Here is a 21,868-nt window from a genome sequence, read left to right on the forward strand (position 1 = left end):
TAAAAAATTATTTATTTAAGCAACAAATGAATATAAAAACTAAAAAGAGAAAAACCATAATCCAATTAACTCACACAACCTACCCATTAGTGTTTGAATCATAAATACATTTAAAATGTACAAAACCATCCTAAGTGCTTAGAAAGGAATTCAGATTCAAGAACGTCCACACCTGAACCATGAAGTTAATCTAAATGTATGTGTGTATATATATATATATATATATATATATATATATATATATATATATATATATATATATATACATACATATACACACACACACAACGAAGCCTCCATGCCAATTACTGGGCAATAAACGAAAAGACAATACAGGGGATGGTTGTATATGTAATAAATGCTTATATAGAATACATGGGCCCTCCAGTCAGTAGGCTCAGAAATAACTGAGCATACCCTGACCAAGGTGTACTCATTCACCAAAACGTGCATCAGGCTATGGGTAGCACTTAAACATTTTTTACAGTACCCTGTCCTGATACCTATATAACTATTTATCTTCAGTTATGTGTAGGCGCACTACTCTTGGTGTGTGCAGAGGTTGTCGCAGGGATTGTGGTTCTTAAGGTTTCCTGAGGCTATCACCCCGTCCAGACATTAAGCCTCTGCATTTAAGCCTTCTGATATGGGTTTATTCCCTGTGAGGTAGACAACAACTATACCTTTTCACATTTTTGTACTGTACTTACTTATATATTTAGGAATGCTCAGTTATTTCTGAGCCTCCTGCCTGGATGGCCCGTATATTATATACTTCTAAGCATTTATTAAATATACCCACTTCCCAGGAAAGGTCCTTTGATGTATTGTTGCTTAAATAAAGATTATATTATTTTAGCCTTACCTCATGTACTCAGGTGACCTTTTGGTTGTCGTGGGTTTTCTTACCTGTTCTTTTCCTTCTGATTATTCTGTTTTTTTGGGTTACCCCCTTGATTATAGATCAAGGCTATTATAACCTTCATTCTGCACTCTTTGTGCCAATTCTCTATTTTATATCAATTTTAGAATTTTGGTTTTTTTTAGCATTCATGGTCACATTCATGCCAAGATTGGAGGCATCATTCAGGCAAGTATATATTTGAATCTAAACATTTGCTTGTGAGTTTGTCAGCACAATGTACAGATATCTATACCTGCAATATGTGAAGCCAGGTTCACTTTACTATTATAACTCAATTACTCTTGCATTTTATATGATATACAAGTTTACGGATGACCTCCAGTTGAACTACAACCAGGGCCGGACTGGCCCACCGGGATACCGGGAAATTTCCCGGTGGGCCGCGGCACCTGGGGGCTGCTCTGGCAATATATGTGCCACCGGATGGCCGGTCCGGTGGCACACACTTCGAGGGGGCCGGCCGGCAGGCGGCCGCATTGCACGCTGCAGCCTCGCCGGTCCGGCGGCACTGTTAATGCTGAGGGCTGAAGGGGGAGGGAGGAGCATGTCTCTCTACCATGCTCCCTCGCGGTTCCCACAATCGCTGGATTGTGGGAACCGCGAGGGAGCATGGTAGAGAGACATGCTCCTCCCTCCCCCTTCAGCCCTCAGCATTAACAGTGCCGCCGGACCGGCGAGGCTGCAGCGTGCAATGCGGCCGGCCCCCTGACTCCTCTCAGGTGGGTGGGGGGGTGAATAGAGAGAGAGAGACACAGGGGGGGGGAGAGAGAGACAGAGGGGGGGGTGAAGAGAGAGAGAGACAGAGAGGGGGTGAAGAGAGAGAGACAGAGGGGGGGTGAAGAGAGAGACAGAGGGGGGAGTGAAGAGAGAGAGAGAGGGGGGAGTGAAGAGAGAGAGAGAGACAGAGGGGGGGTGAAGAGAGAGAGAGACAGAGGGGGTGAATAGAGAGAGAGAGAGACAGAGGGGGGTGAATAGAGAGAGAGAGACAGAGGGGGGTGAATAGAGAGAGAGACAGAGGGGGGGTGAATAGAGAGAGAGGCAGAGGGGGGGTGAATAGAGAGAGAGGCAGAGGGGGGGTGAATAGAGAGAGAGAGGCAGAGGGGGGTGAATAGAGAGAGAGAGACAGGGGGGGTGAATAGAGAGAGAGAGGGGGGGGTGAATAGAGAGAGAGAGACAGAGGGGGGATGAATAGAGAGAGAGAGGGGGGGGGTGAATAGAGAGAGAGAGACAGAGGGGGGAGAGTGCCACAGGGAGAGGGGGGAGAGAGGAGCGAATAGAGAGAGACAGAGGGGGAGGGAGAGTGCCACAGGGAAAGGAGGGATAAAGAGACAGAGGGGGAGAGTGAGACACAAGGGGAGAAAGAGGGGCGAATAGAGAGAGACAGAGGGGAAGGGAGAGTGCCACAGGGAAAGGGGGGAGAAAGAGACAGAGGGGGGAGAGTGAGACACAAGGGGAGAAAGAGGGGTGAATAGAGAGAGACAGAGGGGGAGGGAGAGTACCACAGGGAAAGGAGGGAGAAAGAGACAGAGGGGGGAGAGTGAGACACAAGGGGAGAAAGAGGGGTGAATAGAGAGAGACACAAGGGGAGGGAGAGTGCCACAGGGAAAGGAGGGAGAAAGAGACAGAGGGGGGAGAGTGAGACACAAGGGGAGAAAGAGGGGTGAATAGAGAGAGACAGTGCCACAGGGAAAGGGGGGAGAAAGAGACAGAGGGGGGAGAGTGAGACACAAGGGGAGAAAGAGGGGTGAATAGAGAGAGACAGAGGGGGAGGGAGAGTGCCACAGGGAAACTCTAGCCCTGGAGCTACGGGCTAGAGTTCACTCTCACCACTGCGACCACCAGGGATTCCTGGTGGTCCAAGTGGTGAGAGTGAACTCTAGCCCCATACAAACACTGCCCACACACACCATACACATTCACACACTGCCCCCCCATACACACACACAGACCCCCATACACACATTCCCCTACACACACAGCCACCCATACACACATTGCCCCACGCACCCTACACACTGAACCTTTCACACACATTGCACCCCTCACACATTGCACCTCTGCTCCTATACCCTACTACAGCCCCATATCCCAGCAGACCCCAGGTAAGTTGTCAAACTGTACATAAACGGTTTGACTACTTACTCTGGGAGCGGGTCCCGGCACTCCTGGCATTTATATATGCATAATACACTAAGAAATGTCATTGATATGTACAATATGTAATAAGCAGATATTGGCCCAGTCTTGTTGCTAGGTGCATAATCCAGCACAATAACATATTTAACCCCTTAACACCGCAGCCAAATGTACAAGTTGTGAACAGAACAAAACGTAAACAAAACCTGGCATTTGCGCTATATGTCTGTCCAACCGTAATTCACCTCTTTCATATGAAATGCATCCCCCCTTATTATATATCATTTTATTCAGGGGAAACAGGGCTTTCATTTAACATTAAATATTTAGGTATTGAACATAATTTAATATAAAAAATATATAAAAAAAAATGGGAGAAAAAAATATTTTTTTATTTTTTTTAGTTCTATGTGACATTTTAACTGTGGATGTCAAAATACTGTTTGCTTTTACTGCAATGCAATACACATATTTGTATTCAGCGATGTCTCACGTGTAAAACAGTACCCCCTATATACAGGTTTTATGGTGTTTTGGGAAGTTACAGGGTCAAATATAGCGTGTTACATTTGAAATTGAAATTCGCCAGATTGGTTACGTTGCCTTTGAGACTGTATAGTAGCCCAGGAATTAAATTTACACCCATAATGGCATACCATTTGCAATAGTAGACAACCCAAGGTATTGCAAATGGGGTATGTCCAGTCTTTTTTAGTAGCCATTTGGTCACAAACACTGGCCAAAGTTAGCGTTAGTATTTGTTTGTGTGTGAAAAATGCAAAAAACGCCAATTTTGGCCAGTGTTTGTGACTAAGTGGCTACTAAAAAAGTCTGGACAAACCCCATTTGCAATACCTTGGGTTGTCTACTATTGCAAATGGTATGCCATCATAGGGGTAATTTTCATTCTTGGGCTACCATAGGGTCACAAAGGCAACGTAAGCAATCTGGCGAATTTTAATGTGAAAAAACTGAAACACAAGCCTTATATTTGACGCTGTAACTTTTGAAAACACCATAAAACCTGTACATGTGGGGTACTGTTGTACTCGGGAGACTTCGCTCAACACAAATATTTGTATTTCAAAACAGTAAAAAGTATTGCAGCAATAATATCGTCCGTGTAAGTGCTGTTTGTGCGTGAAAAATGCAGAAAACGTCACTTTTACTGGCGATATCATCGTTGTAATACATTTTACTGTTTTGAAACACTAATATTTGTGTTCAGCAAAGTCTCCCGAGTAAAACAGTACCCCCCATGTACAGGTTTTATGGTGTCTTGGAAAGTTATAGGGTTAAATATAGTGCTAGCAAATTAAATTCCCTATACTTTCGGCATGGGTTGTCAGGCAGGTCCCGCTAATTGTAATTAATTAGGATACCTAATTATGTAAAATTATTACATAAATATATGTGTAGAATTAATATATGTATATATATACACATATGTGTATATATACGTATATATATATATAATTTTTTTTTAATATTTTTATTTATATATAGGTATATATAGTGATATATACGTATATATTTATGTATATAGATATATATATTATGATATATATTATTTTGTTCTACGTGTATTTTGATATAAATATATATATATTATTATCACAATACAGTTAGAACGAAATAACACACATCTATATATTTTTTAATTATTTATTTTTAAATATTTTTTTAATTTTATTTTTTTACGTATTTACATATATATTTTTTTATATTATATATAAATATATATATAACAATAATTATATATATATTTAATCAGTATCAGTCTACGTGTAATTTGATATTAATATATATATATATTAATATTTAAATACACGTCGTGTATGTGTAAATGTGTGTATGTGTATATATATATATATACTTAGATCATATATATATATAATATATATGATCTAAGTATATTTTATTTGTAACTGTAATTTTTTTTATTTATTTTTTGAACTAATATTTTATTTTTTTTACAGGACAGGGGGCAGAGACAGTGTCAGCCAGTGATGTCACATCACTGGCTGACACACAGGATCAGTGATCACAGTGACTGCCTGTCACTGTGATCACCTCCTGCAGATTGGGTAATTGACCACAGGGGGGAGTGCCTGGGTGGTACAAGCACTCCCCCCTTCCAATCTGCAGGGGGATCATTGTGCCAGTTACATGTGTCAGCCAATAGGCTGACACATGTAACACTGATCGCAGTGACAGGCTGTCACTGCGATCAGAGCGCTCTGAGATCGCAGTGACAGCCTGTCACTGCGATCTCAGACCTAGCAGATCGCGGTCACTGACCCCAGGGGGACTGCCTGGGGGGCCAGGTAAGTCCCCCGACCGCGATCTGCAGAAGGGGAAAGCCGCCGGCCGCATGTGTCAGCCGATTTGAAATCGGCTGACACATGCTGAATGCTGGTCGCAGTGACAGCCTGTCACTGCGATCAGAGACTGCAGATCGCGGTCACCGGCCACAGGGGGGGTTGCCCGGGGGGCCAGGCATCCCCCCCGACCGCGATCTGCAGCGGGAGAATACCGCCGGCCACGTGGGCGGCAATAAAAGCGAGGACGTACTATTACGCCCGCCGGCGTTTAGAGCCGGTTTCTGCCTGGCGTAATAGTACGTCCTCCGGACTTAAAGGGTTAAAGTGAAGAGTGCACCCACAGGACCTCAAAATAAACAAGATAACGTCATTTTTTACAGTTGTGCCCTACATACATTCACCATTTCAGTCCCATTACCAAGCTTTCCTTAATATGTCATGGTAGTTGGATGGAAACATTGGTTATATGCAAAGGCACGTCTGCTTAAAATAAATCTGCACTCTTTTTTTTTAAGCCTATATGTGCTTTTTTCACGTTGGAGTAATAATTTTAATTTTAAGTTCTCTTTTCTAACTCTGTATCCGCACATTATGCTGGCGCGACGCATTATGGGGCTGGTAAATAATTTTTTTCCAGGGCTGCTTTTAATTCCCAGTCCGGCCCTGACTACAACTTCCATGGTGCTTTGCAAGTTAAAACAAAAGAATAAAAAAAAAAAAAAAAAACACAGCATGGAAGGGTTACATATATTTATTGTAATATGTATCAAAAATAAGAAAGTGCTACACTCTATGATTAAGAAGTTGAAAGTATAAAACTGAATTACAAATAAGGACAATACAAATCCTCTCATCCAAGCTGACTTATCCAATGTAAGAGTTCAAATAGGTTTCTAATTCTGTTTGAATAAGCTGGAGGATCATACTCGACTTATGACGGCAGCCAGTTCACGCATCTCGCTGTTTGCTCCGATGAATGCACTCACTGGTTTAATTAAACGTTCCTGAAAGCAAAATAAGAAGAATTACACAACCAATAAAAATATTGAGGTTCTTGGGAAAAGTATCAAATATTTAAATTAAAATGCTATCCAATTCAAGGGAAGGGATTTGGTAGTAATTGTAAATCATGTGCATTCTCCAACTTACCGATGGATCGGGATTAGAATTTAGACTATTCAAAGCTATTTCATTTGACGCTCCTTTGATTGCATCTTGAATCATACCACGAAAATCTATTATTTGGCCCTAAAAGTAAGATGAATATAAATAAATGATTGAATAACTTTAAAAATCACATACTGCAGAAGAATTGTTTATAACAGCCACAGGACAGTTTAGGGATCATTAGGTGAACTCTGTCGAAACAAAGTGGCATTTGCAGAACGGACTCAATAAGGGGGCAGTGGGAATTAAGCTACAAATTCCAGGAATGTTGTTTTAAAGAAATTTACCAAACAGAAATAATTTTGGGACTGTCCAAAAACCAAATAAGCCTCCAATTACAAATGGGTTCTACTAGTGGAGAACACTTTAGAAGCATATGGGCCCAAGATTGTGAGGTGACTTCAATGTACGTTTTTTTCTATTAGTGGCCCCACAAGTGGGGAAAATAAGACAGCTCAAGCCACAACGGGGAGCACACAAACGGACAGCAGGGATAGAGAAGGAAAAGCAAACGAAAATTAACCATAAAGGGAACTACAGGCAGCAGAAAATAAACACAACTAAAGACAGACTAGAAGAATTTTTTAAATAACTATCAATAATTTGTAGTACTGATGTATAGCCCAATAAATGCAGGTGTAACTTCAACACATTAAAAATATAGAAATATCACACGCAGTTCATCTTTGTAAGGGAATAATCACACACTAATGCATACTAAATAACTATGTTTATTACATAATGTATGGTGCATTAAGCTCTCCCACCCCTACTTATCTTCTCTCTATCACTTATAGCGCAAATAGATTATCTATATTACCACTGTTTTATGGACTGAGAATGCATAGTTCACATAGTGTGCTCTCATTTATGAATGTAACTGCTGCTGATTGCTGTACTACATGTCCCACAAACTAATGCCAAGCAGAGAACAATGGGAGGGCCAGAACCCAATGTAAAAGTTGACAAGCAGGATGTATGGTTTCCTCATACACGCAAAATCTACATCGTGCTAACCAGCAAATGTGAGATCAGCACTAAAGGACACGTGTCAGTGGTCCCATGTGCTGTACAGTAGCCAATAAGACCATAGATAACCCTAAAGTGAAAACGAGCTGGGGATCCTAAGAACACTATCTAAGCAGAGGGAACCCACAATTGGATTTCAGTTTGGAGGTCCCAGAGACACCCATCATGACCTGTAGCCAGGTACGAACACTGCAATGTCAAAAACCTACTATATAACAAAAGCCAATGATTGTATAGCTGTATTGTATTTCAATATACATGACCTCCAGAAAGAATTATGTACTACAGTGCATATGTTTAAATACTAGAATAGCAAATAGCAAGCAGTATATGCTCTGCACTCATCTAATTCTCCACCTGACATATCTCACAATGCCAAGTGAAGACCATGTAGGTACAAGTTGGGTGAGACCATGGGAATTGACATTCATAACCGCTGGTGACATACCATTTTACATGGTGGTATTCCCAACGCTATAGTGTTCCTTTAGCAGCTTTTCCTACCAGTTGCACATATTGTACTTGAGAAGATCTCAAATGAGTTTTAGCTGATAAACCATAAGGATTATTCAATGTATAATAACTCTCCAGTGGTACATGGAGAGTTATTATTTCACAATGACTTTACTAGTGGCTGAAAAGTTTCCCAAGTATCACTGACCCTTCGAGGATGACCACCTTCTGTTCCTCCATTTTTGTTTAATGCTGAAACATTTAGACCATATTCAGAGATCTCGGCAGGGCTCTGGCTTCCACTGGCCTGTAAAATAAAGAATTTATCGAAACAAATATTAGTGGGTGAAATAAATTCTTGGAACAGGAGTGATTATTTACATTATGATTGTGCCAATTGATTTAACCCACTGATACTTCTACCCATATTAATTCTAGTGACTCGGATCTTTCGCCAACGTTCTGCAGAGTATATTCACGTCATCCTATTTATATACTTCTTACATAAAACAAATGGCTTTCAATAGTATGTTGAACTCTCAGAACAACCCTAATCACTTTCTCTGGTTATTGGTGTACGGCTTTAGAAACAGCAGGTGTGATTCATTGCGAAAAGGATAAAGTACTCTGCCATTACAATTGGCTTTATGTATGTTATCATTCTGCTGCACTAAATGTAATCCAAGGCCAATCACTCTACTGTAGTGAAAGCAACTTCAAGGCATCCATTCTATTGTAACGAATGTAACTCCAGCGCATCTATCCTGCTGTACTGAATCTCCAGTACATCTATTCTACGCTACGGAATGTTACTCCAACTTACCTCTTCAAAGCTACCGAACGTTACTCCAGAGTATCCATTCTACTCTACGGAATGTTACTCCAACTTACCTCTTCAAAGCTACCGAACGTTACTCCAGAGTATCCATTCTACTCTACGGAATGGAGTTCCACAGTATTAGTCTCCTAATTGTTAACAGGCTACTAGATGACACATTTTTATTATATCTAACCTGTATGAATGCATAGGCTGCATAATTAAAATCTACCACCAAGTGAAGTTAATTGTTGTTGACTGTCATAAAAGTAATGCGGAATGAGATTAAATATTTAGATTGGAAATAAATTTGATGGTTTTCCAGTTGGCATTTTATCAGATCCCTTGCTGGTTAATCACTGGGGGTATTCAAATAAATATATTTAGCTCAAATAACACCCCATTAAACAGAATATGAAAGCATGTATTGTTTCTACAGCACTGGATAAATTAAAAATCCTTATCGAATGGATCTGTAAGATGTGCGATTACATTTACGGTAGAGATCTATGGGTAGACATTAAGGCGTGGATTTAATATTGTTAGATAAGTTTTACAAAGTATTTAATATTTTTGGGATAAAGTTTTAAAATTATTTAATATTATGAATTGTATGTTTTAATTTTGTAATATTTAGATTTTTTTTATATTTAATATGTTGAAAAAAAATTTTTTTTTATAAGTTTAGCCAAAAATATTAAATCATTTGGATAGCTTAGCCAACAATATTAACTGGAGGTCTTACTGTCCAGAAAACAGTGGATGCTCTATTACACCTGGATATGAATGTCTTAAAAGGATAGCTTCCTTAAAGAAATGCTTCACCTAGCCTTAAGACATTATTATATTAAACATAACCATACACATTCTTTCCTCTGACATCATCTCAAAATGAAGGTTATCCCCCCCCATACTATAGCCTATCCAAAATCAGATTAATGTGTTGCCTAGAACCATTTCCATCATACATTTAGCATCCATGATATTCTTTAGAATTTGAAAGCACATTATAATCCCTATAACTTTTCACCATGCCATCTGCAATCAAGAACTTTGGCCTCTGATGAGCTAAAACACAGGAGATTGGGATTCCATGAACTGGACCTTATGATGGGCTACAGAGACCAGTTATACGAAATTATGTAAAACCGTAAGCATTTTCCCTTTAGGCAACAGTTACCTGTTTAGCAGTCTCTCTGTTTTGTGGTTTAATAGTCTCTGTTGTCCTAGAGTTGTACCTGGACACAGGTCTTTGTGTCGTATGATGTTGGCCGATACGTGGAAGACCATAGGAAGAATTGCTGACTGTTCTATGAGACAAAACAATTAGATGTCAAACATTTATTTTATTTTTATTTTTTTAATTCTTTATTTTTGAGTGCAGTGTTGAATGTACCCTTCAGCCTTATCACATGGCTTTAGAGAAAGAGTAACAATATGTTGTTTAGCGTCATCATAGTATGCTGCATTTGTTTTCCGTTTAAGAACATGAGTAATAGCAAATTACAAACAGGTGTATCAACAAACAAAATCAAAATAATCATGTCCAACTGTGTTTCTGTTATAGCATGAGGTGTAAGAGACAGGCTAGTAATTAAGTAGAATTCTGTGTAACATGCTAGATAGTGAGAGGACATGCTGCCTCGAAATAGCATAAGAGTGTGTCATAGATCATTTGCAGGACAAGAAAGAAAACAGAAGCTACATATATAACAAGAGCTAGTGACCATTGGATTGCCTGATAATACATGAATGTCAACATATTAATTAGGTACTTCTAGCATTGCGTGTGTACTATCTTAAGACCAGACATTGAGTGCTAACGTAAGATATGGCAAGACAATGTTTGACATGTCTAACAAATAGCTGCTACATCCCATTGAGATACCCCCTCTGCAAAATTTCAGTTTCTTTAAGGGTGAAATTATGAATGTGCAATAGGGTCGGCAACATTGTATGTTGTGAGGGTACAGTAATTAATCCAGGGATGCAAACTGAAAGAGGGGAGAGAGAAAGGAAGCACATTCTTCATACTGTAATTTTAGGCTCATGCAGGTGTATAGTTGTGGTGCTGTCTGTTAGTACGGCCCTGCGAGAAGCAGCCAGTCCAAGGCCATTAGTCCCATATTGTCTTCCCGGTCAGCCTATGCCTGCAGGAGTCGTAGGCCAGTCCTGTCTCACGCTGATCCGATTTGCAAGCCAGAGGGGAAGTCGGCGAGGTTGTGGGTACAGGAGGCTAGATGAGGATCTATCCTGCTCCGGATTTGTCGGCTACGAAACCCTGACCTCATGGAAGTTTGATGTCTGGCAGGGTTCAGGCTCATCCCCAGGGAGGTAAGGCGTTGGGTGCTGTGGGTCTGTTGTGTGAGTCTCTTGCGGCTCTTGACAGCCCGTCTTTTGCGTGCTCGGGGTTTTCGGTGTGCCGCCTTGAAAGCTTTCGGCTTGGGCAGGCGGCGTGCATAGGGGTCTGAAGCCTGCGATAGCCCTGCCGCTGCACATGCCGGGGAGCGAGCAGGCTCCCTTACCTGCTGTTGCCAGGCCTCCCCTTCTCCCAGCCGGAGGGTAACTAAGGTGGCGGAAAGTCGGCGCTGCAGGTTCAGCCAGAAGCGCTGAAAAATGTTGTCTAGTCTCCTCAGGGAGCCCGTTGTGGGGTCATGTGTTACTTTGCTTGAGGTACTCGCCACGAGGCTGCACGGGACAAGCTGCCGCCATTTTGGAGCGCCAAAGGTGAGGCAGTGTAGTCTGGATGTGCTAGTGAGTACCAGCCGTGGCTCTGAGTTGGAGGACCGGGATGACCCCCGCCGCTCCAGGGGAGAGGGGGGGGGTAGGAGTGCCGCCGGTCCAGACCCCGACCCGAAGCACAAGAGGATCGGCCGCTTCCTCTCAGCTCCGTTCTAGGTAGGCCGCAGCAAGGTTCCCAGGCTCTCTGTGGGAGAGGCACACGGGTGAGGTATCAGGCAGCTTGCCTGGGTTCCCCTGACCGGAAGACACTTTTAAGTGTGGGTGGCAGCCTTTTTCGTCGGGTTTAGGCATGTATTTCAACCAAAAGGTCAGGAGCTCAGGCACACCACGTCTTGCTCGCTCTGAGGTCAGGCTCCGCCCCCGATGTCAAACATTTTTATATACAACAAAACAGGGACATTGACGTCGAGTGGTCTTGTGCCTTTTCTGTCCCCTTAAAAGTAAAGCTGGTGATTATTTAGCAAGCTGACATGTTCATTTAAAAGGAATGCTATTTTGAGGTTTAAATCAGAACAAAGCATGAAAAATTAAGCAGAAATATTTGCTTACTGGTTTTCAAAGAGTGCAGTTACCTTCTCAGTTTTCCTCCACTTTGGGGTGTAGATCCAACTCTGCCATCTAATTAAAAACAAAAAAGAGAAACATAATTGAGAAGCCAAATATTAAATATGTATTTCAAAATGAAACGTACTTGCTTGTATAGTGTCAATAACAAACTTTGAGCTACAGTATATGTATTTATAATTAATTGGTTTGATGCCTGTATTCATTTTATGTAACAATAACGGGTATACTTACATATTGGAGGTTAGACGGTGGAATGAAGTACGGGTGCAGTAATTTGATAATGTATTACTATTGTATTCAGAAAGCTGATGATATGTATTTAGCACTGTCCATGCTACCATGTATTTATATTTGATCAATATAGAATTTCAGCTCATTTTGCTTATATATCTTCTCAGATGCCATGTTAAATTTCATTTTTAACTAAATTGTATTCTCCTTATCTAGATTATATAGTTGCTAGCACAATGTATAGATGAAGATTATAAAAAAAGGGGGGGGGGGGGGGAAATACATGTGCAAAACACAACAGGTGTCCCTTAACGATACATGACATGTGTGACATGTCATGATCATAGGCGTGCGCAGCCTATTGCATTAGGGTGTGCACCCTAAAGCACAAACACACACCGCATGTATGTATATATATATATTTTTTTTTTTTTTTATATACATATACATACATACATACATACACACACACACTGCTGTTTGTGTGTGTGTGTGTGTGCTGTTAGTGCGCTGTGTGAGGGTGCTGGTAGTGTGCTATGTGGGTGAGGGTGTTGTTAGTGTGTTGTGTGTGAGGGTGCGGTTTGTGTGTGAGGGTGCTGGTAGTGTGCTGTGTGTGAGGGTGTGTTAGGGTCCTGTTAGTGTGCTGTGTAAGGTCGCTGTTTGTCTGATGTGTGATATGTGTGTGTGTGTGCTGTGTGTGTGAGGGTGCTGTTAGTGTACTGTGTGTGAGAGTGTTGTGTGTGTGTGACGGTGCTGTATGTGTGCTGTGTGTGTGCTGTAGTAAATATCCCCCCTCCCTTCTTACCTTATGATAGGGAGGGGAGATCCTTGCTGCCATGTGCCATCCCTGGTGGTCCAGTGTAGAGTATTTGCCACGGCAATGCTCAGATCTCGCGAGAGGAACCTGGCGAAGCTTCTGTCTAGAGCTCCCCGGGTCCTCTCCTGCCTCCCTCTATGCTGTTGTGGGCCGGTGAGGTAGATCTTTGATCTCCCCGCCGGCCCATGGAGGCTTAGAGCAGAGCCGGCACTCAAATAGTGCCGGCTCTGCATGAGCCTACAGGGGAGATCCGGAGATCTCTCCTGCCGGCAGGGGTCAAGTCCTGGGGAATAAAGTGTAAGAACTCTCCCAAGATTCCCACCCCCCCAAAAAAATAATATACACTCGTGTATATATACGTGCACACACACATATATATACGCGTACACACACACACACTCACAGACACACACACATACATTCACAGACACACACACTCACACAGACACACTCACATACTCAGACACACACACACACACTCACAGACATACTTAGATACACACACAGACATACACACTTAGACACACACACACACAGACACACACATACACACAGACACACACATACTTAGACACACACACACCGAGACACTCACAAATTATTATTTTTTAATTAAAAATTGTCCACCCAGCCTCCCTACCTGGAGTGCTGGCGTGGACTTGTCCCTGGGGTCCAGTGGGTCGGGTGCCGGTCCCCATCTCAGCCGCGGCGAGGGAGCTGTGTGCTGTCTGCTTCCTCTCACCGCGCGGGCTGTCTGCTGTAGCTGGGAGCCGGAATATGACGTCATATTCCGGCTCCGGCATCAGCAAACGGTGCGCGGCGAGAGGAAGCAGACCTCTGGTCGCCTATGGTCATGATTCCCTTTTATTCCAGAAGTTTGGTCCTTAAGGGGTTAAATGTGCTAGGACATTTGCAGACAACTGAAGAAAAGTAACTCTACTAAACCTGAATTGTGGAGGAATAAGTGATTTTAAAATTTGGCCCTAAAACAGCTATTTGATTTAAATTGGCATTTTATTGTCAATCCACTACTATACCTAGTTTAGAGAACAAACTGAAAAATGGTTTGTGGCACCAGCAAATAAACATTCACATTTCTGGAATACACCACAAAAGGCAAATTAAAGGAACAGCCAACTGAAGTGTTTATGGTGCCAAGAGTGCCCTGGTACCAGGGCCTATAGTGGTTATGGTGCTTGAAGTACTGCTTTAATTCATTTATACTGGGTCCTGGGGAATTGTTTCTCTAGGTCAGTGATGGTGAACCTGTGGCACGCCGGGCCCTTTCTGTGGGCACGCGGCCATAGGTCCGCCATTAATGCAGAGTAGGCACCTGCCTGCCCGAAACGGCAGGCGCCTACTCTGCATCCGGGTCGGGAGGCAGGGGGAGGGATCTGTGATGCAGCTTCCCTGTCCTCCCGCGCGATGCTGTGTGGAGCGTTGCCGAGCGTTACCATGGCAACGCTCCACACAGCATCGTGCGGGACGACAGGGGAGCTGATTCACAGATCCCTCAGCCTGCAGTGCTTTCCACCACCGGACCACCAGGGATGGCTGTGCCACGCCGCGCCGCCCCCCCCCCCTCCCTACTTCATTAAAGGTAAGAAGGAGGGAGGGAGGGGGGGAGATACTGACACCCAGTACCCCTACCACCCCTATCCCCCCAGCAGTACCCCTACCACCCCTACCCCCCCAGCAGTACCCCTACCACCCCAAGCAGTACCCCTACCCCCCAGCAGTGCCCCTACCAACCCCATTAAAGTTAAGAAGGAGTGGGTTAGGAGGAGGGAGGGAGGGGGGATACTGACACCTCCCCAGCAGTACCCCTATCCCCCCAAGCGCCCCTATCCCCCCAGCAGTACCCCTACCACCCCCAGCAGTACCCCTTCCCCCCCACAGCAGTACCCCTACCACCCGTACCCCTACCCACAGCACCCCTATCCCCCAGAAGTACCCCTACCCCCCGCCCAGCACCCCCACCCCACACACACACACACACACACACACACATTACCCCTCACACACACACACAGCACCCCCCCCCCCCCCCACACACACACACACACACACACACACACACACACACACACACACACACACACACACACACACACACACACACACTTGGCACTTTAAGGAAAAAAAAGTTGGCATGTATTGCGGTTTGGGCACTCGGGCTCAAAAAGGTTCGCCATCACTGCTCTAGGTCTTTATATCTGCAGTTATGGAAGCCCCATCTATTCAGCCTTTGTCATTCTTTATGGATTAATCTGAATCATGGTTAAAGTCACCTGAACAATTTTAGCTTAATGAAGCAGTTTTGGTGTATAGAACATGCCCCTGCAGCCTCACTGCTTAATCCTCTGCCATTTAGGAGTTAAATCTCTTTGTTTATGAACCCCAGTCACACCACCCTGCATGTGACTTGCACAGCCTTCCATAAACACTTCCTGTAAAGAGAGCCCTATTTAGGCTTTCTTTATTGCAAGTTCTGTTTAATTAAGATTTTCTTATCCCCTGCTATGTTAATAGCTTGCTAGACCCTGCAAGAGCCTCCTGTATGTGATTAAAGTTCAATTTAGAGATTGAGATACAATTATTTAAGGTAAATTACATCTGTTTGAAAGTGATACCAGTTTTGTTTTTTTTATGCAGGCTCTGTCAATCATAGCCAGGGGAGGTGTGGCTAGGGCTGCATAAACAGAAACAAAGTGATTTAACTCCTAAATGACAGTGAATTGAGCAGTGAAATTGCAGGGGAATGATCTATACACTAAAACTGCTTTATTTAGCTAAAGTAATTTAGGTGACTATAGTGTTCCTTTAAGTTCTTATATTGGTGTCTAAGCAACATACCTTGATCAGATGTTCTCTTTGTAATTTTAGGGTATTTCTGAAATTTGACATAATAATAGCTTTCATATTCCATTAAAATAGTTTCCAGATCAATGTTATCACAAACTTCAAACCGTCTCAAGCCTAATTTTGTTTCATTTTCCAGTGTATTCGCAGAATCCACATACCTGGAGATTTAATAACAGCATGAAAAACAAATTAGAATTACTCATCATATGAACATATTATTTATTTTCCAGCTGTTTAGATAGGCATGCTCGTAGCCCCTAATGACACTTAATATTCTGGAGATAAATTATTCCTTCACCATTATTATTTTACAATTCGATTTTCTTGTTTTATGACTTACGTGTTATTTTATTGTATTATATTGTAAAGCCTTTTCACAACTTACTTCAAAGTGAAAGAAAACGAGTTTCATTGAAAAGCAAATTTTAATAAAAATAAGCAAATTGATGTTATATTGCCAACACATTCCTAAGCAAAGTACAAGGAACATTTAAAATACATAAGAGGATAATACATACCCTTCTTGCATTAAGTAATGCATGATAAGAATCAAGAGGTTTTTGCGTCTAGCTTCTGTTCGCAACTCTTCCTATGCAACAAAAAAATAAATTGAAAAAAGTATATTTTCAGTTCAATATTATGATTGAAATAATTGTAATGTTTGACTTATTAAAGAGACATTACAAACAGCTAAAGTTTGCTGAAAAGCTTTATGTTTGAAGAGTGTGTCTTATTTTTCTTATTTTAAAAAAAGTGCAGATTTCATTAGTAATTGACAATTGTAATACGTGTGGCGGAGCCTGCGCCAGACTAACAGATTAACTGGTGCAAAACTCCAAATGCATACAATCCCCAAAAGAGATACTCATCTCCCTGTCCTTACAGTGCTGAGCAATCAATTACAACTACTCTAGGAGAAACTAGCGGACGCTTCTGCGCACTTAGTTGAATAGCCATGGGAGTGTTTTTTTGAAGGGAGGACAACTAATAATCGCTCACCGAGAGCCATGGGGAGCCCCCTTTTCCTAAACCAGGAACAAATGTTTTCGACAAACGGCACTTAGCCGCAGCAGCCTGGACCACTGCACCAAATCGGGATGAAGCCTCAGTGTGGTCAAACTTCACTGCACGATTTCTCAGAATGGGTCCATCCGATCCAGGTGCTTTTTGAGCACATTGCTTGGGATAGCGGGCCCTGTCTGGGGATCGCTAACTTGTATCCATATTGTTAATAAAAAATTTTAGTTTTTAGGGTTTCATTATACGGTGGATAAAACTGCAACAGAAACACCCAATGGTTGTGGAAAATAACACAATAAGGAATATAACTATAGTAAAAATCAGATTCCTCCAGGTCCTCAATACAAATATAAAAAGTGACAGCAGATAACCATTCAGCCCATCTAGTCTGCCCAATTTCCATAATGCTTTCATTAGTCCCTGGCCTTATCTTACAGTTAGGATAGCCTTATGCCTATCCCACGCATGCTTAAACTCCCTCACTATGTTAACCTCTACCACTTCAGCTGGAAGGCTATTCCATGCATCCACTACCCTCTCAGTAAAGTAATACTTCCTGAGATTATTTTTAAACCTTTGCCCCTCTAATTTAAGACTATGTCCACTTGTTGTGGTAGTTTTTCTTCCTTTAAATATAGTCTCCTCCTTTACTGTGTTGATTCCCTTTATGTATTTAAATGTTTCTATCATATCCCCCCTGTCTCATCTTTCCTCCAAGCTGTACATGTTAAGATCCTTTAACCTTTCATTGTAAGTTTTATCCTGTAATCCATGAACCAGTTTAGTAGCCCTTCTCTGAACTCTCTCTCTCTAAAGTATCAGTTCTGTACAATGGCATGAGCACTTCCCTCTTTCGACTGCTAATACCTCTCCCTATACAACCAAGCATTCTGCTAGCATTTCCTGCTGCTCTAATGTAGTTGTTCTGGTGAGTATAATCATTCCTTCAGGCATTTTCATGCAAACAATTCCTTTTCAGAGAAAAGGGTAGAGTTTACATTGCCCATAGTGACACCTCCAAGTGGCCACTCCTCAGATGGCCACTGGAGGTGCTTCCTGGCTCAGTGCTGCACAGTAGGCAGAACTAACATTCAGCCTCTGCACGCTCTGCATGGGGACGCTAAATTTTCTTTATAGAGGTGCATTGATTCAATGCATCTCTATGAGGAGGTGCTAATTGGCCAAAACGGCGTTTGGCTCCGCCCCCTTGACGATTGGCCATTCTTTGTGTTTTTATTTTTTTTTTTTCCCCAACTGTAGCAGTAGTTTTGGAGACGTGTCTTGAATCTTATTGTAAATGTTCTTGCAAAAGCTACTTTATTTCATAGTTTGTCATGTCACCTTTTTTTCCTCAGCTCTTCCTTTTAAAGCTGTGGAGGCTTATCTGCTTGCATTATAAGAGTGAAACAAATAATGAGATTAAAGCCAGACTGCAGTCATTTAACTCTATACGCTTTGTATAAGGGGAAATTACACACATACATTTATTTTTTCCCCCCAATTTGACAAATGTTATTGTTCTTTTTTCCAGGGGGAGGGGAGGGAGAGGGGTTAGGGTACAGAATAGAAAAGAAGAGGGTGGAAGGAAGCATAAAGACATCTTTCTTTACATAAGGCAGTGCATGTTGACAATTTCCAGTTCGACTGTTAACAGCGCTTTTCTTTCCAGGCATTATGGTACATAAAGGAACACAAAGGAACATAAGAGGGGGTAAAAGACATTGAGAGTGCTTTTTGTCGGCTTGCATGCTCTGGCATCAATATAAAGAATGGTATGTATAGTGCTAGTGACATATCTAGAATGGTCAGTCACCAGACTCGCCATTATTCCCTCCAAGTAGATGTCAAAGCTAGCCTGTGTTCTCCTTGACCCAAAGGGGTGTCCTCCGTACCAGAGTACATTACTTTAGTTCACATTCCTGTTAGGTGTTTGTGGGTATGACCAGAGTGTCAGGGCATTTTCTATGCCACTTTCCTGAAGCCGTTGTGTAGATCTGTGCTTTTTCCCTTTGAACTCTGTTCGTCTTGACTGGGTGTGTCAGGTCATGTCATGTTATGTTCAGGTTGAGTTCCCCTCTCAACATAGAGAGCTTTTTGGTCAAAAGGAGTAGTAGAAACAAGAAAGCTAGAAAGTTGAGAGGGTAGGGTGGTTGCCCAAAGTGGGCTAACACCCAACTATATACAGCTGGGTTCCCATGATGCTTTCATACATTATGTATACCCAGATTTGATAAAGACCAAGGTGTTGGAAACATTGATGTCCATAAGTGATCATGGAATTAAGGGACTGACCTTAATTCCAAAATGAGAAACAAACATGGGGGAGACGCATTAGGCAAGCAAATGGGACAATATTATTGCATATGGCAGCATGCAACCCAGGAAAAGGAAAATAGCTACAAAATGTGGTAACTCAACCCAACCTGATTGGTCAGATTTGGAATCCAGAGAACTCCAGATGGGATTTTTCCCCCCCCAAGTACGTAGCTTATGAAGAAGACATTAGGCTGTTCGAGTAGGACCTGCCAAAGATGGGGTATATTGACGTTGTGGCAGGCTTCTGCAATGTATGATCATATAATGTAAGTAAACCCCCATTCTTTTTTGCCTAGATTAAGGCTTTAAAAAAAACAAAAAAAAAAACTAACAAAATCTGTCAGCACCGAAGCTTAGTCCCCCGACCCTCCCTTAAATAGTTTTAAAACGTACCTTTTTTCCCCAAAGGCGCGCAAGTATGCCAGAGCTGGTTCCGCCCCCGATCCACCTCCTTGGCTGGGATTATCAAAGTTGACAATCTTACTTAAGGAGGCGGGGATGGGGTGGAGCCAAATGCCATTCTGGCCAATCAGCATCTCCTCATAGAGATGCATGGAATCAATGCATCTCTTTGCAGAGCGTCTGAGTGAATGCCACTGGAGGTGTTCCTAGCCAGCAATGTAAACAGTCTTTTGTATGAAAAAGCAGCGTTTACATTAAAATACCTGCAGGGACATGGTACAGACACAAGAACAACTACACTAAGCTGTAGTGGTTCTAGTGACTGCAGTGTGCCTTTAAGCCCTTAAGGACACATGACATGTATGACATGTCATGATTCCCTTTTATTCCAGAAGTTTGGTCCTTAAGGGGTTAATACCCTCTTGAAATGTTACATCTATACAAAAATGCATAAATGAGACTTTAGTCAATGCTCTATAAAAAAGACAGACAAGGAGGGTAGCATTATTTCCCTTCTTCATGGAGTCCTCTGGGAAGTATTACATTTAATTAACGTTAATGGACATGTTCCCAGTGGCGTACATACCAGGGTCGCAGGGGTCGCGGCTGCGACCGGGCCCGGCCCACCAGGGCGCCCTGCGAACCCAGGTATGTACCCACAGGGCCAGCCTCTTCTGCTGGGGGGCCCAGGAGCCGGCCACCTCCGGGCCCCCCGAGGCTGGCCCTGCTGTCACCCGGCTGGCTGGCGGGCGCGCGAGGGAGCACTGTCCCCTGGGTGCTCCCTCTTCAGCTCCCTCGCGCACCGCACTGAAACCGGAGCGCGAGGGAGCTGAAGAGGGAGCACTCAGGGGACAGTGCTCCCTCGCGCGCCCGCCAGCCAGCCGAGTGACAGCAGGGCCAGCAACACCACTGGACCCCAAGGAATCCCCCCAGCTCTCCCACAGGTAAGGAGGCTGGGGGGATTAAAAAAACAAAAACGTTTGAGTGTGTTAGTGAGTGTGTTAGTGAGTGTGTGTGTGTGTTAGTGTTAGTGAGTGTTAGTGAGTGTGAGTGTTAGTGAGTGTGAGTGTTAGTGAGTGTGAGTGTTAGTGAGTGTGAGTGTTAGTGAGTGTGTTAGTGTTAGTGAGTGTGTGTGTGTTAGTGAGTGTGTGTGTGTTAGTGTTAGTGAGTGTGTGTGTGTTAGTGTTAGTGAGTGTGTGTGTGTTAGTGAGTGTGTGTGTGTGTGTTAGTGAGTGTGTGTGTGTTAGTGAGTGTGTGTGTTAGTGTGTGTGTGTGTGTGTGTTAGTGTTAGTGAGTGTGTGTGTGTTAGTGAGTGTGTTAGTGAGTGTGTTAGTGTTAGTGAGTGTGTTAGTGTTAGTGTGTGTCTGTTACTGAGTATGTTTGTGTGCGTCTGTCACTGAGTGTGTGTCTGTCAGTAAATGTGTGCGTCTGTTCATGAGAGTGTGTGTGTGTCTTAAGCACTTACCTTTCTCCAGCGCCGGACTCCCTTAACGCTGGGGATCTCTCCGTCCCCATCCGCCTCTCAGCTCCGAATGCACATGCGTGGCAAGAGCCACGAGCGCATTCAAACCGCCCATAGGAAAGCATTACTCAATGCTTTCCTATGGACGTTCAGCGTCTTCTCACTGTGATTTTCACAGTGAGAATCGCAGAAAATCCTCTAGCGGCTGTCAATGAGACAGCCACTAGAGGCTGGATTAACCCTCAGTGAAACATAGCAGTTTCTCTGAAACTGCTATGTTTTCAGCTGCAGGGTTAAAACTAGAGAGACCTGGCACCCAGACCACTTCATTGAGCTGATGTGATCTGGGTGTCTGTAGTGGTCCTTTAAGTGTATGTGTTTATGCATGCACTGGCATACATACCGCGGTCGCACGGGTCGCAGCCCTGCGACCAGGTGCCCGCCGCCATGTGTTGCGGCCCCATCCTGCGCAGAGTAAGCGCTTGCGCGGGGGGGAGGGGGGGCCCCGGATCAGTTTTCGCACCGGGGCCCCATGGGTTGTGTGTACGCCACTGCATGTTCCCCTTAATACATATCACCATTATGTTCCTGTTTA

The 21,868-nt window shown here is 43.1% G+C and overlaps 1 protein-coding gene across 4 annotated transcripts in view; it reads right to left on the bottom strand.

The window, feature by feature from the left end:
• Window positions 1-21,868, bottom strand: part of KATNAL2 (katanin catalytic subunit A1 like 2) — a 68,295-nt gene that overhangs the window by 25,378 nt on the left and 21,049 nt on the right. Inside the window, exons 2-8 of one of the 4 annotated variants that reach the window (XM_063453866.1) lie at window positions 16,592-16,662; window positions 16,065-16,231; window positions 12,166-12,211; window positions 10,032-10,161; window positions 8,243-8,341; window positions 6,535-6,633; window positions 6,312-6,389 (exon numbers count right to left, since the gene is read on the bottom strand). In XM_063453866.1, coding sequence (XP_063309936.1) covers window positions 6,312-6,389; window positions 6,535-6,633; window positions 8,243-8,341; window positions 10,032-10,161; window positions 12,166-12,211; window positions 16,065-16,231; window positions 16,592-16,662 — 690 coding nt within the window. Of the gene's footprint in view, window positions 1-6,311; window positions 6,390-6,534; window positions 6,634-8,242; window positions 8,342-10,031; window positions 10,162-10,885; window positions 11,941-12,165; window positions 12,212-16,064; window positions 16,232-16,591; window positions 16,663-21,868 lie in introns of those variants that run through there. The other 3 variants (XM_063453868.1, XM_063453867.1, XM_063453870.1) reach the window with 3 other exon arrangements.

This window comes from Pelobates fuscus, chromosome 5, assembly GCF_036172605.1.
Source record: "Pelobates fuscus isolate aPelFus1 chromosome 5, aPelFus1.pri, whole genome shotgun sequence".
NCBI lineage: Eukaryota > Metazoa > Chordata > Amphibia > Anura > Pelobatidae > Pelobates > Pelobates fuscus.